This window comes from Scaptodrosophila lebanonensis, unplaced genomic scaffold (assembly GCF_003285725.1).
Source record: "Scaptodrosophila lebanonensis strain 11010-0011.00,11010-0021.00 unplaced genomic scaffold, SlebRS2 tig00001415-arrow-pilon, whole genome shotgun sequence".
NCBI classification, from domain to species: domain Eukaryota; kingdom Metazoa; phylum Arthropoda; class Insecta; order Diptera; family Drosophilidae; genus Scaptodrosophila; species Scaptodrosophila lebanonensis.
The window spans coordinates 7,767,905-7,785,410 of record NW_022060742.1 but is presented as its reverse complement, the minus strand read 5'-3'; the positions used below and the strand labels follow the sequence as shown (position 1 = coordinate 7,785,410).

Genomic DNA, 17,506 nt, shown 5'->3' with positions numbered 1-17,506 from the left:
GTAAGCGTACCAAAATTTCGCAAATGCGTTGGTAGCCCAAAACAAAAGCCACCAATATATGTCGAGGCAGTTTCACTGGTGTAAAGGGATGCTTGTTAGAAGCATTAAATTATTGACATTATTGCACGAGGCTTACCTGGTGTAAATGCCAAATTGCACCAAAATATAAAAACAATCAAAATAATCACGGCGGCGCGCTTAGGTGGGGGTATTAAAATAGTCCGGCACCTCGAATAAATCGCACAGTTTTTATATGGAGACGATGTCTTCCGATTAAATATTTTGGGTCTAACACGTGACCTTATTAAATATTATAAGTGCTTTAGAGCGACGTGCATCCGATCTTGAGTAAGACTTGAGCAGAAATAAATCATCTGCTTAAGCCGGAAATCTAATTAGATTAGGAAAGCTTATTTTTGGCAAATAAAAAGCTTTGGAATGCAACAGCTGCGCATGGGCAGTCGGCTGAGTGCAAGGCTTTTAGAGTTGCACTCCTACGATCGCGTCCAGAATAAATGAGCACGTTCCCTTGGAAGTTTTACAATAGGGTCCATAATAATCAGTACTCATTTTATTTGGGTCAAAATACTTGCACCCTCACACCACAGGTTTAATCTTGGCTACCAGCCTAAGATAAAAGCTGAAAAAAAACAAAGGGTGCTTTTCGAATCTTCTTTACCAAATATCTTTGGCATGAAATTTTCCTAATTCTCTTCCTTTAAGATCTTCGAGAAGATAGATAGATTGGCCAAGCTTCTGCTTAATTCTGGCTTTGGTTCCTATTGGGGCTAATTTTGCATTGAAATTAGTAGACATATTGCTCAAGGCAAAATTTCGTTTTATTACCTCTTGCCCCACCTCAAATGATCGTGGTCTACTTCTCAAATCATATGTTCGCTGATTCTTTTCGTAGGCTTTCGTTAACTGTTTTCCTATCGTTGAACGAATTTTCTGAAAATCATCAGCTCTTCCCAATTTCTCAATTCCTTCGCTGAGTAAGTCTAATTTCTTTAACAACTTATAATCTTGACCGTGAGTTATCATATGTTGGCCAAATACTACAAAGTATGGCGACATTTCAATTGACTGATGGATTGAATTTCTTAACGACGAATTAATACTAGGTAAATATACGTCCCATGTACGCTGATCGGTTCGTATATAAGCTCTTAACGCTGCATTAATAGATCGATTGACTCTTTCTGCAGCGTTTGATTGTGGAGCATATGCGCCTGTGCAAATGTGCTGAATACCGTACTTGGATATAAATGCCGCAAAATCATGGCTTTTAAATTGAGTGCCATTATCGCTTACAATTACTTCGGGTACTCCAAAACATGTAAATAGTTCTTCTCTCAAAAAGTCTATAACGATTTTTGACGTGAATTTCTTCACTGCCTTAAGAAAGGTAAACTTTGAAAAATGGTCAAGAACAATAAAAATTCCGACTTTTCCACTTTTAGTTCGAGGAAATGGACCAATGAAATCAATATATAATCGCTGAAAGGGTCTTTCGCTCGACACTTGATTTCCCATGGGTGGTTTAAGTGCGCATGTCGGGTGTTTGGATGTTCTACATATATCACACTTGCCTATATAGTCCCGCACATCACTAACCATTTTTGGCCAATAAAATCTACGTCGAATACGTTCAAGGCATTTGGCAATACCACAATGTCCTGACGATGGTTGATCATGAGCGGAGCTTATCACGTTATTACGCAATGCTTCTGGAACAAACAATTTCCAACTGTCCTCTTTATCTGCACTTCCTTCATGAAAACTGCTACGCCGATAGATGTAATTATCAATTACTCGAAAGTCTGGTAGATTAGATGACAAATAGTTATCTTTAAGCTTACTGTATTCGGGGGACCGAAAAGCTTCAGAATCTAAATCAATTTCTGGAAAGAGTTCAATCTCTACTGCGGCAATTTCGTTACTTTCTTCGAATGAACGAGATAACGCATCTGCTACTACATTTTCGCTTCCTTTACGATGCTCGATGCTGAAATTGAATCCCTGCAATTTAATTGCCCATCTCGCCAATCTTCCACTCAAGTCAGCTTGGTTCATAAGCCAACGAAGGCTTGAATGATCAGTGACGACTTTGAAAGAGTGTTCTTCAACATACATACGGAATTTCTTTATAGCTAATACTACAGCTAAACATTCAAGCTCAGTAACAGTATAGTTACGTTGAGCTCTATTTAATTTCTTAGACATATATGCGATAGGTCGCTCGCATCCTGTTTCGTCCAGTTGAGCTAAAACCGCACCCACGCCATACATTGAGGCATCACATTGTACAATAAATTCTTTTTCATAATTCGGATGGACTAAAAATGGAGCTGTGCATAGTCTATGCTTGATATCGACAAATGCCGTTTGAGCTTGCTCATTCCATTCGAACGATTTGCCACGCAGTAATTCCGTGAGCGGAAAAATTACTGATGAATACTGGGAAATGAATCGCTGGTACCAACCAGTAATTCCTAGGAATCTTCTAAGTTGTTTGCGCGTCTTAGGCGCTGGAAATTCTTCAATGGCTTGAATCTTATCAGGGTTAATTTGAAGTGTACCTTCGCCAACAACATATCCAAGATAATCAACTTTATTTAAACAAAACTTGCTCTTACTAACGTTTATGGTAAGTCCAGCTTTGCGCAGTTGTGTGGATACTGTAGCAAGATGCTCTAAGTGCTCTTCAAAATTAGATGACATTATCAATAAATCATCGAGATATACTAATACATGTGATTTTAACTGATATGGTATAACCTGATCCATCAACCTACACATGGTTTGTGGAGCGTTTGTGAGGCCGAAAGGCATTCGTTTAAACTGATACAGGGGTCGATTCGGAATAGTAAAAGCTGTTTTTGCACGAGAATCCTGATCTAATCGAATTTGCCAAAATGCATCTTTTAGATCGATTTTTGAAATGCAATGCACAGGAGGCAGTCTACTAAGCAAGCCCTCTAGAATTGGCATTGGATATGCATCCTTGATGGTTACTGCATTAACCTTACGAGCATCAAGACAGAACCTAACTTTTCCTGGCTTGACGACGAGTGTGACTGGAGAGGACCACGGCGATGACGGAGCTTCTTCCACAACACCTAAATTGATCATGCGGTCAACTTCTTCACACAAAAGTTTCTCCTTAGCCGGAGATAAAGGGTAAAACCTTTGCTTAATAGGTTTGGCATCTGCCGTGTCAATTGTATGCTCAACCAATGAGGTCTCCCCTAATCCATCACGTTCAGATGAGGGAAAGTAATTAATGACAGATTGTAATTTAAGTCTCTGAACATCGGATAGTAATAATTGGTTCGAATCTTCGTTTATTTCCACATTAATTTCGCTTATAGAACAAGTTGGTAAAATAGAAATGTGAAATATTTTCCAGAAATCCATTCCACAAATCACATTCTGTTGAATGGACGGTACTACTAGAAATTCAAAGTCTTCTTGAACTGAGTTATACGTCAAGGGTATTATTATCGTTCCAGCAACGCTTTGCTTGTGGCCATCTGCTGTATGTACTACTCCTTTTATATAATTAAATTGCATTTGTTTGGAGATAACTTGTTCCGCCAGTGTTCCACCAATTACGCTTTTGTTGGCCCCACTATCTAAAAGTGCCAAATACGAGGTGCCAAATATCTCTATGCTAGTAAAAGGGCGTATATCGTTACTTTTATATACAATGGAAGATATTTTAAATTGTTTTAACCGGTGTCTATTGAGCCAAAATTTACTCATGCGTAATGAAGAACGATGCTTTGGAACAGCATTGAAAATCTCAGCTTTCCGTTGCCTAAATTCTTGTAATCGTATATGATATGGTTTGAATGGAAAATTACGTGTTACGTCTGGTGTATTATATGGTATGTCTGGTAATGCTTGAGATGAAACTGTATTTGAACCCAAGGCTAACGTCGGACATCCCCTATCGAAACACGGTGGACATCCTGTGCTGAGTTTTCCGATATCGGTGTACATTTAACACAGTTGGGCTTATAAGTATCAAGTAAGCCACACCCGTAGCAGAAAACACGACGAGGTTTTAAACAATCATGGTATCTATGACCTTGCTCGTCACAGTTCCAACATTTCAACTTATTTGCTTGGTGTATCGCGCAGACCTGATCGACAATTTCAAAATCTTGTTCTGGTGGTTCATCATAATTCTCTTCATGATTGATAGAATTAATAAATCGCTTGGGATATGGTTTCGTTCGAAGGTGACGATAGAATTCTTCGTGGCGATGACATTCCTTACGTAAAGTGGCTAAGTCTGGTGTATTTACGTGCAATAATTCAAGTTTTAATTCTGGCTTTAAGTTATGTCTAACTTCAATAATTATGTCACTTTCTAACATGGGATCTCTTAATGAATCGGCAATTGCTAACATTGCATCGAGAAATTCGTCAAAGCTCTCATTATTGCCTTGCTTCCGACACCTCATTGCATTTTTAATATCTCGGTCAGTTCGCTGATCTTGATATCTCTCTCTCAAGCGGTTACACAACTCAAACCAATCCATATGACCTACGGTCCTATGAACTCTCCAAAAGAAAGAAAGAGCAGGTCCGGAAAACAATAGATTTGCAAACTGGTACAATAACTCAAAGTTTCCATCGAAATATTGTGAAGTCAAACAATTTACTCTGTATATAAAATCTTCGATTGGGATGTCATTTGCAGATCCCGAGAATTTTAATTTCCAATTAGAAATAACATTTGAAATTCTATCGGGACGATCAATCGTAAATTCCTGTGTAGTGGCTCGAACATTGGCCGTTCTATTTCTTTGACTATGGTCGTGTCCAATGACTGAACGCGGACCGCCTAAATGAATATCATTTTCCCATTAAAGTTGTGGCTCTTCTCGGGCTTCTCTTGAAAGGCCAGACAAAGACAAATTCCGTACTGCGGCGCTGATCTGGTCAGTTACTGACGCAGTAATATTTAGCCGATAGTTTTCTAAAGAATTAGCAATTATTTGTTGAATACGGTCTTCGGATATGGTATTAGTCTCGGAAGCCTGAACACCTGGTGCATGCCTTATGCGCGAACTAGATGATGGCTGCATATTTACTCTACTTGGAGTATTTCTATTTTGTGCTCTCGTTGCCTGCCGAGTTCTAGGGGCGGCACTTGACTGAGTGTTACCTACTGGAGCACGAGGTCTCCCAACGACACCTCCAGAATTTGACCTAGGTTGTGCCGAGAGATTATCGGAGCTCTGTGCGAGCGTACAAGGCTGCCTACAAATTGGGCATGAGTTGTTATTACTCAACCACTCTGATAGACAGTTCCTATGAAACTTATGCTTGCAGACGGTTTCGGTGAAACCTATCTCTGAACTTGTGTCATTACAAATGGTACATATAACAGACTCGTTCGGTACGCCTGATAAGCTGACTAAGTCCTCGGTACTACGACGTACAGCCATGACTATGAATTAATGAAAAAAATTTTTTTTTCTTATAAGAGTATAACAATCTTGATATATCGATAGATAAAAGATAGTTGCGAAAAATTTATTAAATGGGACTTATCCATAAGCACTCACACAACAATTTATGTATACATGCATAAAGCAGGGCATCTCAATGGAAAATACTGAAACTACTTAAAAATCAAATAGAATTACATTCCAAATTGAAGAGGGACATGCCGAAAATATCCAGCTTGAACAATCTCGATTCTATTTAGAATGAAATATAATACTTAAATACTTTTTACTTGGAAAAGATTCGACTACCAATCAGATCTAATAGTCCTAAGCAATGAGATATTTAACGTAATATTTTACTTGAAAGATTTATGACTGCTTATTACAGCAGACATAAACTTACAATAATCTCGTATTAATTGACTGCTGGTCTGACTACGGCAATAACCTTAAAGTCAGCTTCTCCTAGCTAGATTCAAAATATACGGTCGGAAACTAATAAAAGAACGTTGGATGATTAGGCGTGGTTTACGGAGAAAAGGGAATTTAGAAGGGAATTTTGGGAAGCGCGGGGTGTTTAGACATGAAGCCTAAAATTTCTTCTTCTTCGGGCCCCACGCGTTGGGCGCCATTTTATCTTATGTAACGTGCACGACATCATGCGGTCTCGGCAACACCTCTGTCTACTATAGGGGTCCAGCCGTGCTCAGGGCTAATGGGGGGGTTCTTTGGTGCTGCTTACTCCATGGCCGTCACATAAATAAAAATTCGTAGACAGATAAGGAATGAATCCAAAAAGCCACTTGTATTACCTTGAGATGCGTCTACTTTATGTATTTGAAGAACCAAGATGGAAGTGTTCTTCTTCTATACCCTCCCTACCTGTAGGATCGGAGAAATTATAGGATCCTACCCTTTTTGCAATTGAGGTGTGAGATACTTTAGGTGCCCATAGGGAAATTAAATTATATCATGTTTTCTTCAAAAATAACCGCATATAATTCAAGAAAATTCATCTTTAGAAACAATTCATATTGATTAAGATAGGAAGTTTAAGTAAAATAAGGAAAATAAGAAGTGTTTTTACAAAATTACTTATAATTAGGAAGTGATATATACAAGAATAAAGGTGAATAGTTAAGTATACTAACAAAATGTACGCCGCATTCAATTATAGGCGTTTTAAGTAAACACGTTTTCTAGCAGATTGCTATGCTATTGTTGCACTCAATTTATGACCTTTTACACTTAATATTTTTGACGGTGCCGTACTTACAACATTCAGAGTCCATCGATGTCAGCAGGCCTGTTGACGATGATTGGCTGTTGATACAAATTGGCATATTATGTTTGCAACAATATACTCATAGCGCACCGAGGCTTTATAAGACGTAAAAAGAAAACAGAATTAGATTTAACCTATTAAATTAAGATTATTGGCAAATATGACTTATCCCATCGATACAAAGATTGTGGTCTGTGTGTCTCTTTCAATTAGGTGCGGTCAGATCTAAAACCATTTAAACTGGAGGTGGATTTGGCAAGCGCCATGTTTTAATACGAAAGATCAGCTTATAGTGCGCGCATTGGAGTCAAATTCTGGGGTTCAGTAGAGCTGGTGTTGGGCTTTAGCATCAGTTCATGCTCTGGCAACTGAGCTAGCCGGGAGTGTCTCTAACGCCTGCCCATGCTGGGCCTTAACACACGTGTTCCTAGCACCGACGCTGCGGTCTGGGCTGGGTAAGCGTACCAAAATTTCGCAAATGCGTTGGTAGCCCAAAACAAAAGCCACCAATATATGTCGAGGCAGTTTCACTGGTGTAAAGGGATGCTTGTTAGAAGCATTAAATTATTGACATTATTGCACGAGGCTTACCTGGTGTAAATGCCAAATTGCACCAAAATATAAAAACAATCAAAATAATCACGGCGGCGCGCTTAGGTGGGGGTATTAAAATAGTCCGGCACCTCGAATAAATCGCACAGTTTTTATATGGAGACGATGTCTTCCGATTAAATATTTTGGGTCTAACACGTGACCTTATTAAATATTATAAGTGCTTTAGAGCGACGTGCATCCGATCTTGAGTAAGACTTGAGCAGAAATAAATCATCTGCTTAAGCCGGAAATCTAATTAGATTAGGAAAGCTTATTTTTGGCAAATAAAAAGCTTTGGAATGCAACAGCTGCGCATGGGCAGTCGGCTGAGTGCAAGGCTTTTAGAGTTGCACTCCTACGATCGCGTCCAGAATAAATGAGCACGTTCCCTTGGAAGTTTTACAATAGGGTCCATAATAATCAGTACTCATTTTATTTGGGTCAAAATACTTGCACCCTCACAATAGAACAGATTGCGGTCCTCTCTTAAAAGCACTTCCTGGATTGATCTGGATATTTTATCTTAAACTTATTGCTAAGAATACGTGATCAGTTTACGGTGAGCTTTATAAAGCATTATTGTAGGTACAACTGACCATATTTACTGAACAAATTAGGAGGGCGAATTTTTCCGTTACTCAATTTCTGATTATAAGCCGTGCTTATTTTATTTTATTCTTAAGCACAGTAAATTTATAGTATTTATTCCAGGAACCAAGGACTGGGAGTGATTTCTGATTTTGCTAAACCTTCTTTTGTACCACGTTTTGTCACTTAATTTGTACAATAACTCTCTCCGGAGGACATTGTTGACTTTGGCACTAGTGACTGTGATTCTTCAATGATGGCGATGTTGTCTGATTTGTTTTTTATTCCCAACATTTTTATTCCCACTTTTTTGTTATTTCTCTTTGACATTTGTTTTGCATGGTAAACAGCGAGGAATTACAACAAAGCCGTGCAAATAAAAAAAATGGAGAGGAAGACACGAAGAGGAGGAGAATAGAGAAGAGTTGCAGCTATTTTTTAATCAACGACAGCAATAACAACAGCAACTTCGGCGACTAACTTTGACTTGCAAATCATTACTGTCGCAAGTCAAACAATTAGTGGCAGTTGGCAAACATACCCATGATCTGCGGGAGGGGGACTTGGGATACTGACAACGAGCAAAAAAGAAGTGGACTAAAAATCAAATGAATTTTCGTTCACTAACTCGTTGGCAGTGGCAATGGCAATCAATCGATGTCACCGCGATTGCTTGTTTTCGTTGTTGTTGGTTTTTAGTTCCACTATTTGTTTAGCCACTAGTACATTTGCTGGTAGTCTGGCATAGATGTCAATGTCATTAAAGCCAGGATGCTTAGCAGAAGCCTTTGCATTTAATAAACCAAAATGAAATGAGCGATTCAACTAGGCTGGCTAAAAATGCAATTAAATGCGTAAGAAAAGGCTGAAGGCCTGAGGAGGGACAGGCCAACTGGCAACATAGACTTGCATGGCTTAATTAACAAATACAAATGCAGAGTCCCACTCTCACACACACACACACAGACAGACAGAGGACACACACACACACACAACTGTACAAATTCACATGCAAAACGCAAAGCGCAAAGGCAAACGTCAACAGACGTTGGGAGCATGTTATAAGAGGCAACCGGCAAGCAGGCAGGGGAAGGAGGCACTAGGCACTAGGCATCAGGCACCAGGCCGGCATCAGCCATCAGGCAACAGGAACTAGGAAGGCAGCCAGCGAGTGAATGAACGTTGAAGCAGACGTTTGGGCCCGGTAGGCGCAGCAACCACATTGGCAGCTGCAGTTGCCAGTTGCCGCCATGGACCTTTTCTATATGTTGTAGATATATGGAGGTATGTTTGTGTGTGTGTATAACATTTTTAAAAGCCAAAAGCAAAAACATGCAAAAAGGAAACAAGAACTGCTGCGCCTTTTGTATCACCGAAAACTATATACCCTAGACAAATGCATTATAAATTTCTGTTTCGATATCAATAATTGTTGAGCTCTGGGCAAATGGAAAAGAACTTGTCAATAAATCGTATTTTATTTAAATTAATTTATTGTTTTGCTACTTAATATATTTATTTAAGTTATATGTTTTAGTTATTTATTTCTTTTCTTTGTATTTATAGTAATTGGTTTTTTCATGTGTTTTTAATATTTATACTCTGTACATGAAATGTACAAGAGTATATCAGGTTTGCGTGAGCTGAAAAAAGTGTGAAGGCGTGGCAGACCCCACAAAGTGTATATTCTTGATCAGCATGACAAGACGAGTCGATCTATGTCTGCCCGTCTGCCCGTCCGTCCGTATGAACACCTGGATCTCAGAGACTATAAGAGTTAGAGACACCAAATTTTGCACAAAGATGCCTTCTGTGTGTACGCTATACGAGTTTGTTTTACTTTTTTGATTCGAATTTCGACCACAAATTTGGCAAATACCCCCAGTTAGTGATTATGTGTCAGTATGCCAAGTTTCATTATTATAGCTTTTTTACTTGTTTTAGTTATTTTTTTTTATATATACAAGTATTATTTGTTTATTTAATTTATTTTTTTTGTTTTTTATTTTTTTCAATTTTTCTAAAGTTGTTAATTTATTTGATTTACTTATTTATTTATTTTATTTAAATACTTTTACCTACATGCGAATTTGTTATTTAATATTTAATTTGTACATTCTGAGTTTCACGAAGTTATGTTAGTCAATTTATATATCCTTTTTAAAATTGTATTTTTCTTTTATGTGACGATAGAATCTATTGTATTTCATTTCACTTTTTTTATTTTAGCTATTTATTTTATAATTAACACTTAAAATTTTTTAGTTTATTTCATTTTACTACTATTTGTTTATTTATTTGTTACGGCGGGAAATTTATTACAAAATTAAAAGATTCAGAAATGCGTTTAGAGTGTTCACAGTATGTATCTAAAAACCACATAAACAACTTCAATGGGATTTATTATTATATTAATAGAAACGACTTAAATATTGAAGATAACATTGTGTCACCGCTCTCTCAAAGACTTGCTTTCCATATACAAAATTATACACAAACCTGACATAAAATAACAGAAAACATAACAAAGACCTTTTGAAGATGGATAGTTAACATTCCTTGACAAACCAAAGCGTCAATGGAATTGATTTCATTTAATTTCACTGCAGAAGCTCGTATTATATTTGATATTATTTTTCATTATACTTTGATCGCAAACTTCTTCTTAAATCTACTTTAAGCCACAAAATGATTAGTCGAGCAGGTCAGCTGAGAGCAAGGTGTTTATAATGCATCACAATTAAATTCATCTCCGACAGATACATAGGTAGATCATATATTTTGGAACTCATCACCGACTATCCAAGTCCATCATTGCGTTACAAAACAACTAACTAAAGTTATTATACCCATTTGGCTGGATGCAAACAGAAGTATAGCAATAAATGCAGCCGGCAAATGGTTACCACTACCAATGCAGCTACAACAACAAAAAAGAAGAGAATAAATAGAAAAAAATGGGGGAAAACTGAAAAAAATATTCATAGCACATCCACAGGCGCGTCGCGGCGCGTCTCGCCGAGTTGTGCCGAGACAAGCCGAGTGGAAGAACGAACATACGACCGACCGTCCGACCGACCGACCGTCCGACAGACAGACTGACAGACTGACAGACCGACCGAGCGCCCGCAGCGTTGCCATTGCCACGCGCATTTGTTTAGCTCGCTTTCTCCCACATCCCCTGCAACCCTCTACTGCCCCCGCGCTCACCCTCTCTCTCCCGCCCTCTCTCTCTGGAGGGAGGAAAAATAGCGCTTGGTTTCATTTCATGCGCCGCTTTTCAACAAGTTCAATTACCTTCCGTTTGATGGTAGCGGAAATCCGTCCAATGTCCATGAAATTTGTGGCGTTGGATTGCCGGCTGCTGAGCATTTTAAGCTCACAGCTGGCCCTGGCTGCAGTGTCTGCTCGATGAAGCTATAGAGCAGCACCGGCGGCGCATCTGTAGGAATTGAAAACAATATAGTAATAAATATTTAAATCACATCCACTTGAAATATCTCCCTGCTTAGCTTACCTCCCAATTGCAGTTCCGCTGTGGCCTGAAATGTATCGCCCTCAGGTCGTCGCACCACACACTGATACATGCCCCGATTCTCACGACTGACACGTGGCACCACCAATGTATCTTCAATGCGCCCGGACGAGGGCAGCTGACGTCCGTCCTTGTACCAAAGTATGTTCTGCATGCCCACTGGGCTGCCATTACTAGTGACCTGGCAGCGAAACTCCGCCTGTCCCCCCATATGGACGCTCAATACATTCGGCGAGATCTCCACCTGTATGGGTGTGGCCACAGTGAGGCGCAATTCGGCGCTGGCCTCGCCACCCACATTGCTGGCCGTACATTTGTAGACGCCTGAATCCTCACCAGTGACGGCCTCAATGGCTAGAATGGGTCCGAGCAGACGCACACGTGGACCGCTCAGAACGGGCAGAGGACCGGGACCGTTTTGGGTGTACCAGCTGCAAAGAGTGGAGAGTTCGTCAGTGCCCGTATGAGTTGAAGACTTTGGTGGCATAGCTTTTAAATTAAATCATTAATTCTCAATTCAAGCACCCCTCAACAACTATGTTAGATTGCCTTTTTTATACTTAGGACTCAATTTACTTTGCTCTAAGCCATAGTCTGTGACTTATCAAATCCATTCTCTAGGCCTGTTCTTATAATAAATTTCTGTAACCTTTCTATTTTATACTAATAATGTAGATAAGATTGCTCAATGTCTAATATTCTCAACTCTACCTTTTCCTCTCTGTGTCTTCCGGATTTAGTTCCCAGGCTTCGTTAAGTTAGTTATGTGTGGATAAAAAATATTTAATTATGGCTTCATTTCCACCACAACTTAGAATATGATTTTGAGGCCTCAATTCTAGTCAGAAATTAATTGGAAACGAGCAGAAAAGATTTTGCTGAAAATATCTGCTTGTTTGAACTCTAGGAGCCAATCAAAGAATTGGATTATTCTGAACTTTTTTAATCTACTTCTGGCCTAGCCCATATAAATAAATAATACAAGTATAATTATAATTGTATTTATTAAGTTGGATTAAACAAGGAGCTTAGTAACCCCTGAACAGACTAAAGTTTTTGAACTGGAAAGAGTTTTTAAACAAAGCGCTCATGGAAAGTTTTTATCGAACGGAATAAAAATGGTCAGCATTAATTTAATGAAATATCAGATCGAAGAATCATTGGCTAGTAATAAAAGCTAATTATTCAAACTTTTAGACTAAGCTTACTATATGTTTATCGAATAAAGTAATATCGAATAAAGTTGAATCATTGTTGATTCATCTAAAACTAAATGCATATCGAATAAAGTAGAATGAAGAATAGTAGTATTTATTATACATCATATATAATTAAAGTGGTTCGATTTATCTTTCTACACACGCCTGGCTTCCTGACTGCCTAACAGCATTTCAGTTATAGAACTATTCTTTCGACAGTAACTCTTTAGTGCTATAGAATATTCCAGCTTTCTCCATTGCTGAAACTTAAAGCCCATGTGCGAGTTCAAGGTCTGATAAGCTGACTGTTTGCATATCATTGAATGTCTGATTGTCTGGTTCTACTTCCTCTGCCCCTTTATCACTGCTCTCTCGCCCATTAGCGCATGCTGCATTAGTCCCACCTCTCGTCGCTCATTTTCCGTTGTCTCTGTGCACATTAATTATGAAATGGCAACAATACTTTTTTTTGTGTTGTGTTGTGTTGTTTAGCTTCGTTTTTCTGCCCGCGTTCGTAATCCTGCTGGGCTGCCACCGCCTCGTTGTCTATCTGCCCTGGTTGGTGCTGGTCGCTTGAATTCTTTTGTTCTAGCTACGAAGTCGGCTGAGGCAGCATAGGAGTATTATTCCCATGCCAGAGCAAAAGTTTTTATTACTTGTCTGCTTATCAAAGCGTAATTATGTGTGCACATATGTTTCGACCCCCGCCTCATACAGATTTACGACTACACACATCATTACCTATTCTTTTGTCTTTATTTTCTTGTTCTGCCGCTGCTGTTGCTGTCCGCTGTTGTGTTGAATGTGTGCCCAACATGGCGTATACATCATACTACATGCATTACACATACGCACTGTACGCTTCATTATGAAAACAAGTTTTGCAGCGAACAGCATTAAAAGTTTTCCAGAAATTTCATTAGAGAAGCTCACGTTTCAATTAATGGACATAAGGCGGCAGACACACACTCACAGACACAGACACAACACCCAGACACACACTCACATACTTTCACTTCAAACTCACGCACATAACGAGTGGTTGAAAGTCTGTTAGTTTGTGGCTTGCCAGCAATTTAAGTATGTGTGTGTTTCTCTCTCTCTGTGTGTGTGTGTGTGTGTGTGTGTGTGTGTGTGTGTGTGTGTGTGTGGAAAAACTCTTTTGACACATTTTCTAAAAATTAATGTGTTGCTGTTTATTTATTTGCTTTGCAACCATAAACGCCCAAGTAAACACGAACTAATAGCTAAACGTGCATACATTCCTGTATATACACACTTCAGGTCATAAAAATATGCACGGGTGCCATTTGTGGACAAAGCAGTTACTTTCCAATTAAAGAGCGAAAATGAAGCTAATTTCCCTTTTTCTTACGTTGACGAAATAAGTTTGTTAATAGATTTACTTAATTAGATTTACTTTCTTGGCATACTTGAAGTTTTTTAGAAACGAATAATATAAATATACAACTCATAGAATAAATATTTTTGCAAATGGTTTCAGTTTTCTCCCAAACAAGCTCTACTTATAGAACAGAAGAACTGTTCAATAGTCACATTTACAATTAAAATAAAAAAACAAACACGGTAAGCATTCTATGGCGTGAGACATGAAAAATCATTCAAATCACATAACTGTCCACCTGCATCAATTTCCGATTTTATGTTTGTTGAATACTTTGAAAAGGGTCAGGACTTTTTACAAAAAAAAAAAATCGCAATAGCAAGACAAAACATTTTTGTCTTCTGTCCCTAATTAAAAAATATAAAAACTGGGATTTAAATTGGTTTCACATTCAGCTCTACGGATGAAGTACTTTTGATAAGATTTCCAATTCTCAAGGAAACAGATTTAAGGCAAAACGAGCGGTAGGAGACTCATTGAAGTAGACATAGTGAACGAATAATAATTAGTGTTGATAGCTACTTAATAAAGATTGTGATCTGCATACAAAGCTTGTTTAAAGAGAAAACTAATTATTTTATCACTTAGATATTAAACGATCAGTTTTGATATATTCTGAGAGGCTTAGATAACCAAGTTTTCATTAAATCACTTGGTTTCTTTTCTAAGCCAAACTCTGTTTAACATAAAAAGGTAAGCGTTCAAACAAACCACCTACATCTATGAAACTGAACCGCACTATAGAGGTGTATGTGAACGAGCACTTGTGTTCGTGCCTGTGTGCATTGCAATTAGCACACACACACACACACATACATACACACACAGACACACACAGAGACACATGCAACATACATCGACAAAAGCGACCATAGACTGTCAAGCAGGCGGCACTAATAACTAATAGGAAAACAGCCAGACAGGCAGCTGTCAACGTCGAAAGTTTGCAATGTGTGCCAAAAGTCTACATTTACCGCCAGCGCCAGCGCCAACGCCAACGCCCACCCCCTCCGTTCTCTTCCACACTACATCATCCTGGCAGTATAGCTTACCTATATTCAGGCGAAGGACAGCCCTGTGCCACGCACAACAACACTGCCCCCTCGTCCTGCGATACCTGCACATGGGCTGTGTGCTCCACAACGCTCGGCGAGATGATGCCGCGATGTGCTGTACAAGAAAGAGAGAAAGAGGAGGAGAAAGAGAGAGGAGTATGAGTGAGTGAGAAAAATGACAGCAATACGGAATAGGCAGTTGATTTTTGTTGCCCAAGGTCCAGCTCTACTTACAGTTGATTCTCAGTCGTGTGGGTGAGCTGACAACGACCTGACGGGTCAGGCGATGCATGCTGCGGCATCGGAAGGACTGCGACTCATCGGTTTCCTGCAAGTTGTGGATGAGCAGCTCGCCGGTGGGCAGCAAATGGAATTTTCCATCTGTAAGCAGCAGGGGAGGGAATCGGGATTAAAAATGCACAAAGTTGAAGACAGGCGGAGAAAAGTCTGACATAGACCGCGCTAAAAACAATATAAGTCAACGTAAAAGCAAAGGCTTAAACTTGCCAAAGGACAATGTTAATTATGCAACAAAGCGCACGACTGAAACACTCACATACGCGCACTCCCACACTGCACAAATGCATGGAAATACACTGCGAAAAAAAGCAAACTGAACTTCAATTCAACACAAACAAAATAAAATAATTCGAAATGTCGGCACATTGGGAAATCTTCCTATTCTTGTACCATAAGATACTACATATAGAATGACATTTTTAGACAACAAAAAGTATGATTAATAAAAACGTTCTTAACGATCATTTAAGGGATGATTTCACATTATTAACATACATCTTAATTCAATAAAATAGAAACATTACTGCACAAATTTTGGAATTAATTTCTTCATTCATTTATTTTATATCAATAACATACATCTGGGAAACTAAAAAAAACAAAGCCTTATTAAGTAATTCAATAAAATAGAAACATTACTGGAATCAATTTCTTCATTTTAAACCAGAACTTAAGACATTTAGTTGTAAAATGCCAAATATTTCACATTCAAAGTCTAAATTGAGTTCATTTTTCGGAGTGTTTGCACATGAGGCAATGCACCAAACAAACAATGCACTTTGTTTGCTGCAGACACACACACACACACACACACACACACACGGACACATCTAGACACATCTGCACTGTCAGCAGCAGAGGCAGACAGTCGTTTGCTCGCTGGCTCGCCACTTACCGCCTTGCAACGATGGATAGATGTAGATAGCGGGTTCATGAACCCACGAGACCACTCGCACCAATTCCTTGACAAACGTCGGCACCACGCAGCGCAAAATGGCGGTGCAGCCTCGCGATGCTGATAATACCTCGACATCAACTTTGTACGCTTGGGCCACAACTACGAAATACGAAATATGCATTTCATATCATTATGAATCCTTCTCCCCTCGGCATCAGCATCGTCCTCTTCAATTGCTGTCTGCTACTCACCCGCCCGCACTTGCACATCGCGCGAGACAATGCGACCCACCGAGTTGCTGGCAATGCAACGATAGATCGTATTGTGCACGTCCTGATGATAGGCAGCCGCTGCGAACGGCATCAGGACGAGCGTGCCATTGCGCAGGACTCGCCGCACGCCGTGAATCTCCGTCACGGCCGTGCCATCTGCATGCACCCAGTCGATCGTTGGCTGCGGGCTGCCCGAGGCCGAGCAATCCAGCCAGCCGCCGGAGGAATTTGAGAATTCCACGCGACCCGGTGGCTCCATGACAAAGCCAGGGCCTCGTAAATGTGTCTCGAAGGGTTCGGAGAGGGCGGCATCTGCAAGAAGAAACAAAAAATGTATATAAAGTATATGAAGAGAGCTGAAATATTTGTGTGGGGCGCATTTAGACAATGAACACTCATTTGAAGACCCCTAAATGTAAAATCGACAATACTTGTATTTCTCCTGAGAGACATTCTTTGCCATTTAGATAAATCTTCACTGATTGGATTTGTGGGGATTATATAATTTTGTTTGTTATTAGAACAACATTTTGGAAATATGCCGAACACAGGTAGTAAGTTATTGAGCTCTATTTTAATACCCTGTAACCAAAGGGTACACTAGTTTTGTGCGAATGTGTGTAAATCATTCGTCTATCCGTTCGTATGCCAATTTTAGTCCGCCCAAGGGGAGTATCCGCTTAAGGGGATACTTAAATGCTTTATACACCGATCGAATGTTTTAGAAAAAGTGTCCGCCGAAGAGATTGTCCGGACAAAAGAGATGTCCATTAAGAGAGTATTCACTGTGTAACATATTTATATTCAATTTAGTTACAAGAACAAATTAAATATTCAGCTCAATATAAAAAAATCCTTTGAGCTGATTATAAAAAATATTGCATTTTGTAATTAAACTTTTTGAAGA

The 17,506-nt window shown here is 39.2% G+C and overlaps 1 protein-coding gene across 2 annotated transcripts in view; it reads right to left on the bottom strand.

Moving 5' to 3' along the window:
- Positions 1-16,858, bottom strand: part of LOC115633164 (Down syndrome cell adhesion molecule-like protein Dscam2) — a 44,558-nt gene extending 27,700 nt beyond the window's left edge. For both annotated transcript variants that reach the window (XM_030530575.1, XM_030530576.1), the window contains exons 1-6: positions 16,579-16,858; positions 16,325-16,486; positions 15,364-15,510; positions 15,127-15,244; positions 11,453-11,901; positions 11,233-11,377 (exon numbers count right to left, since the gene is read on the bottom strand). In XM_030530575.1, the coding sequence (XP_030386435.1) occupies positions 11,233-11,377; positions 11,453-11,901; positions 15,127-15,244; positions 15,364-15,510; positions 16,325-16,486; positions 16,579-16,858 (1,301 nt within the window). The remainder of the gene's footprint in view (positions 1-11,232; positions 11,378-11,452; positions 11,902-15,126; positions 15,245-15,363; positions 15,511-16,324; positions 16,487-16,578) is intronic.
- Positions 16,859-17,506: the final 648 nt, after the last annotated feature.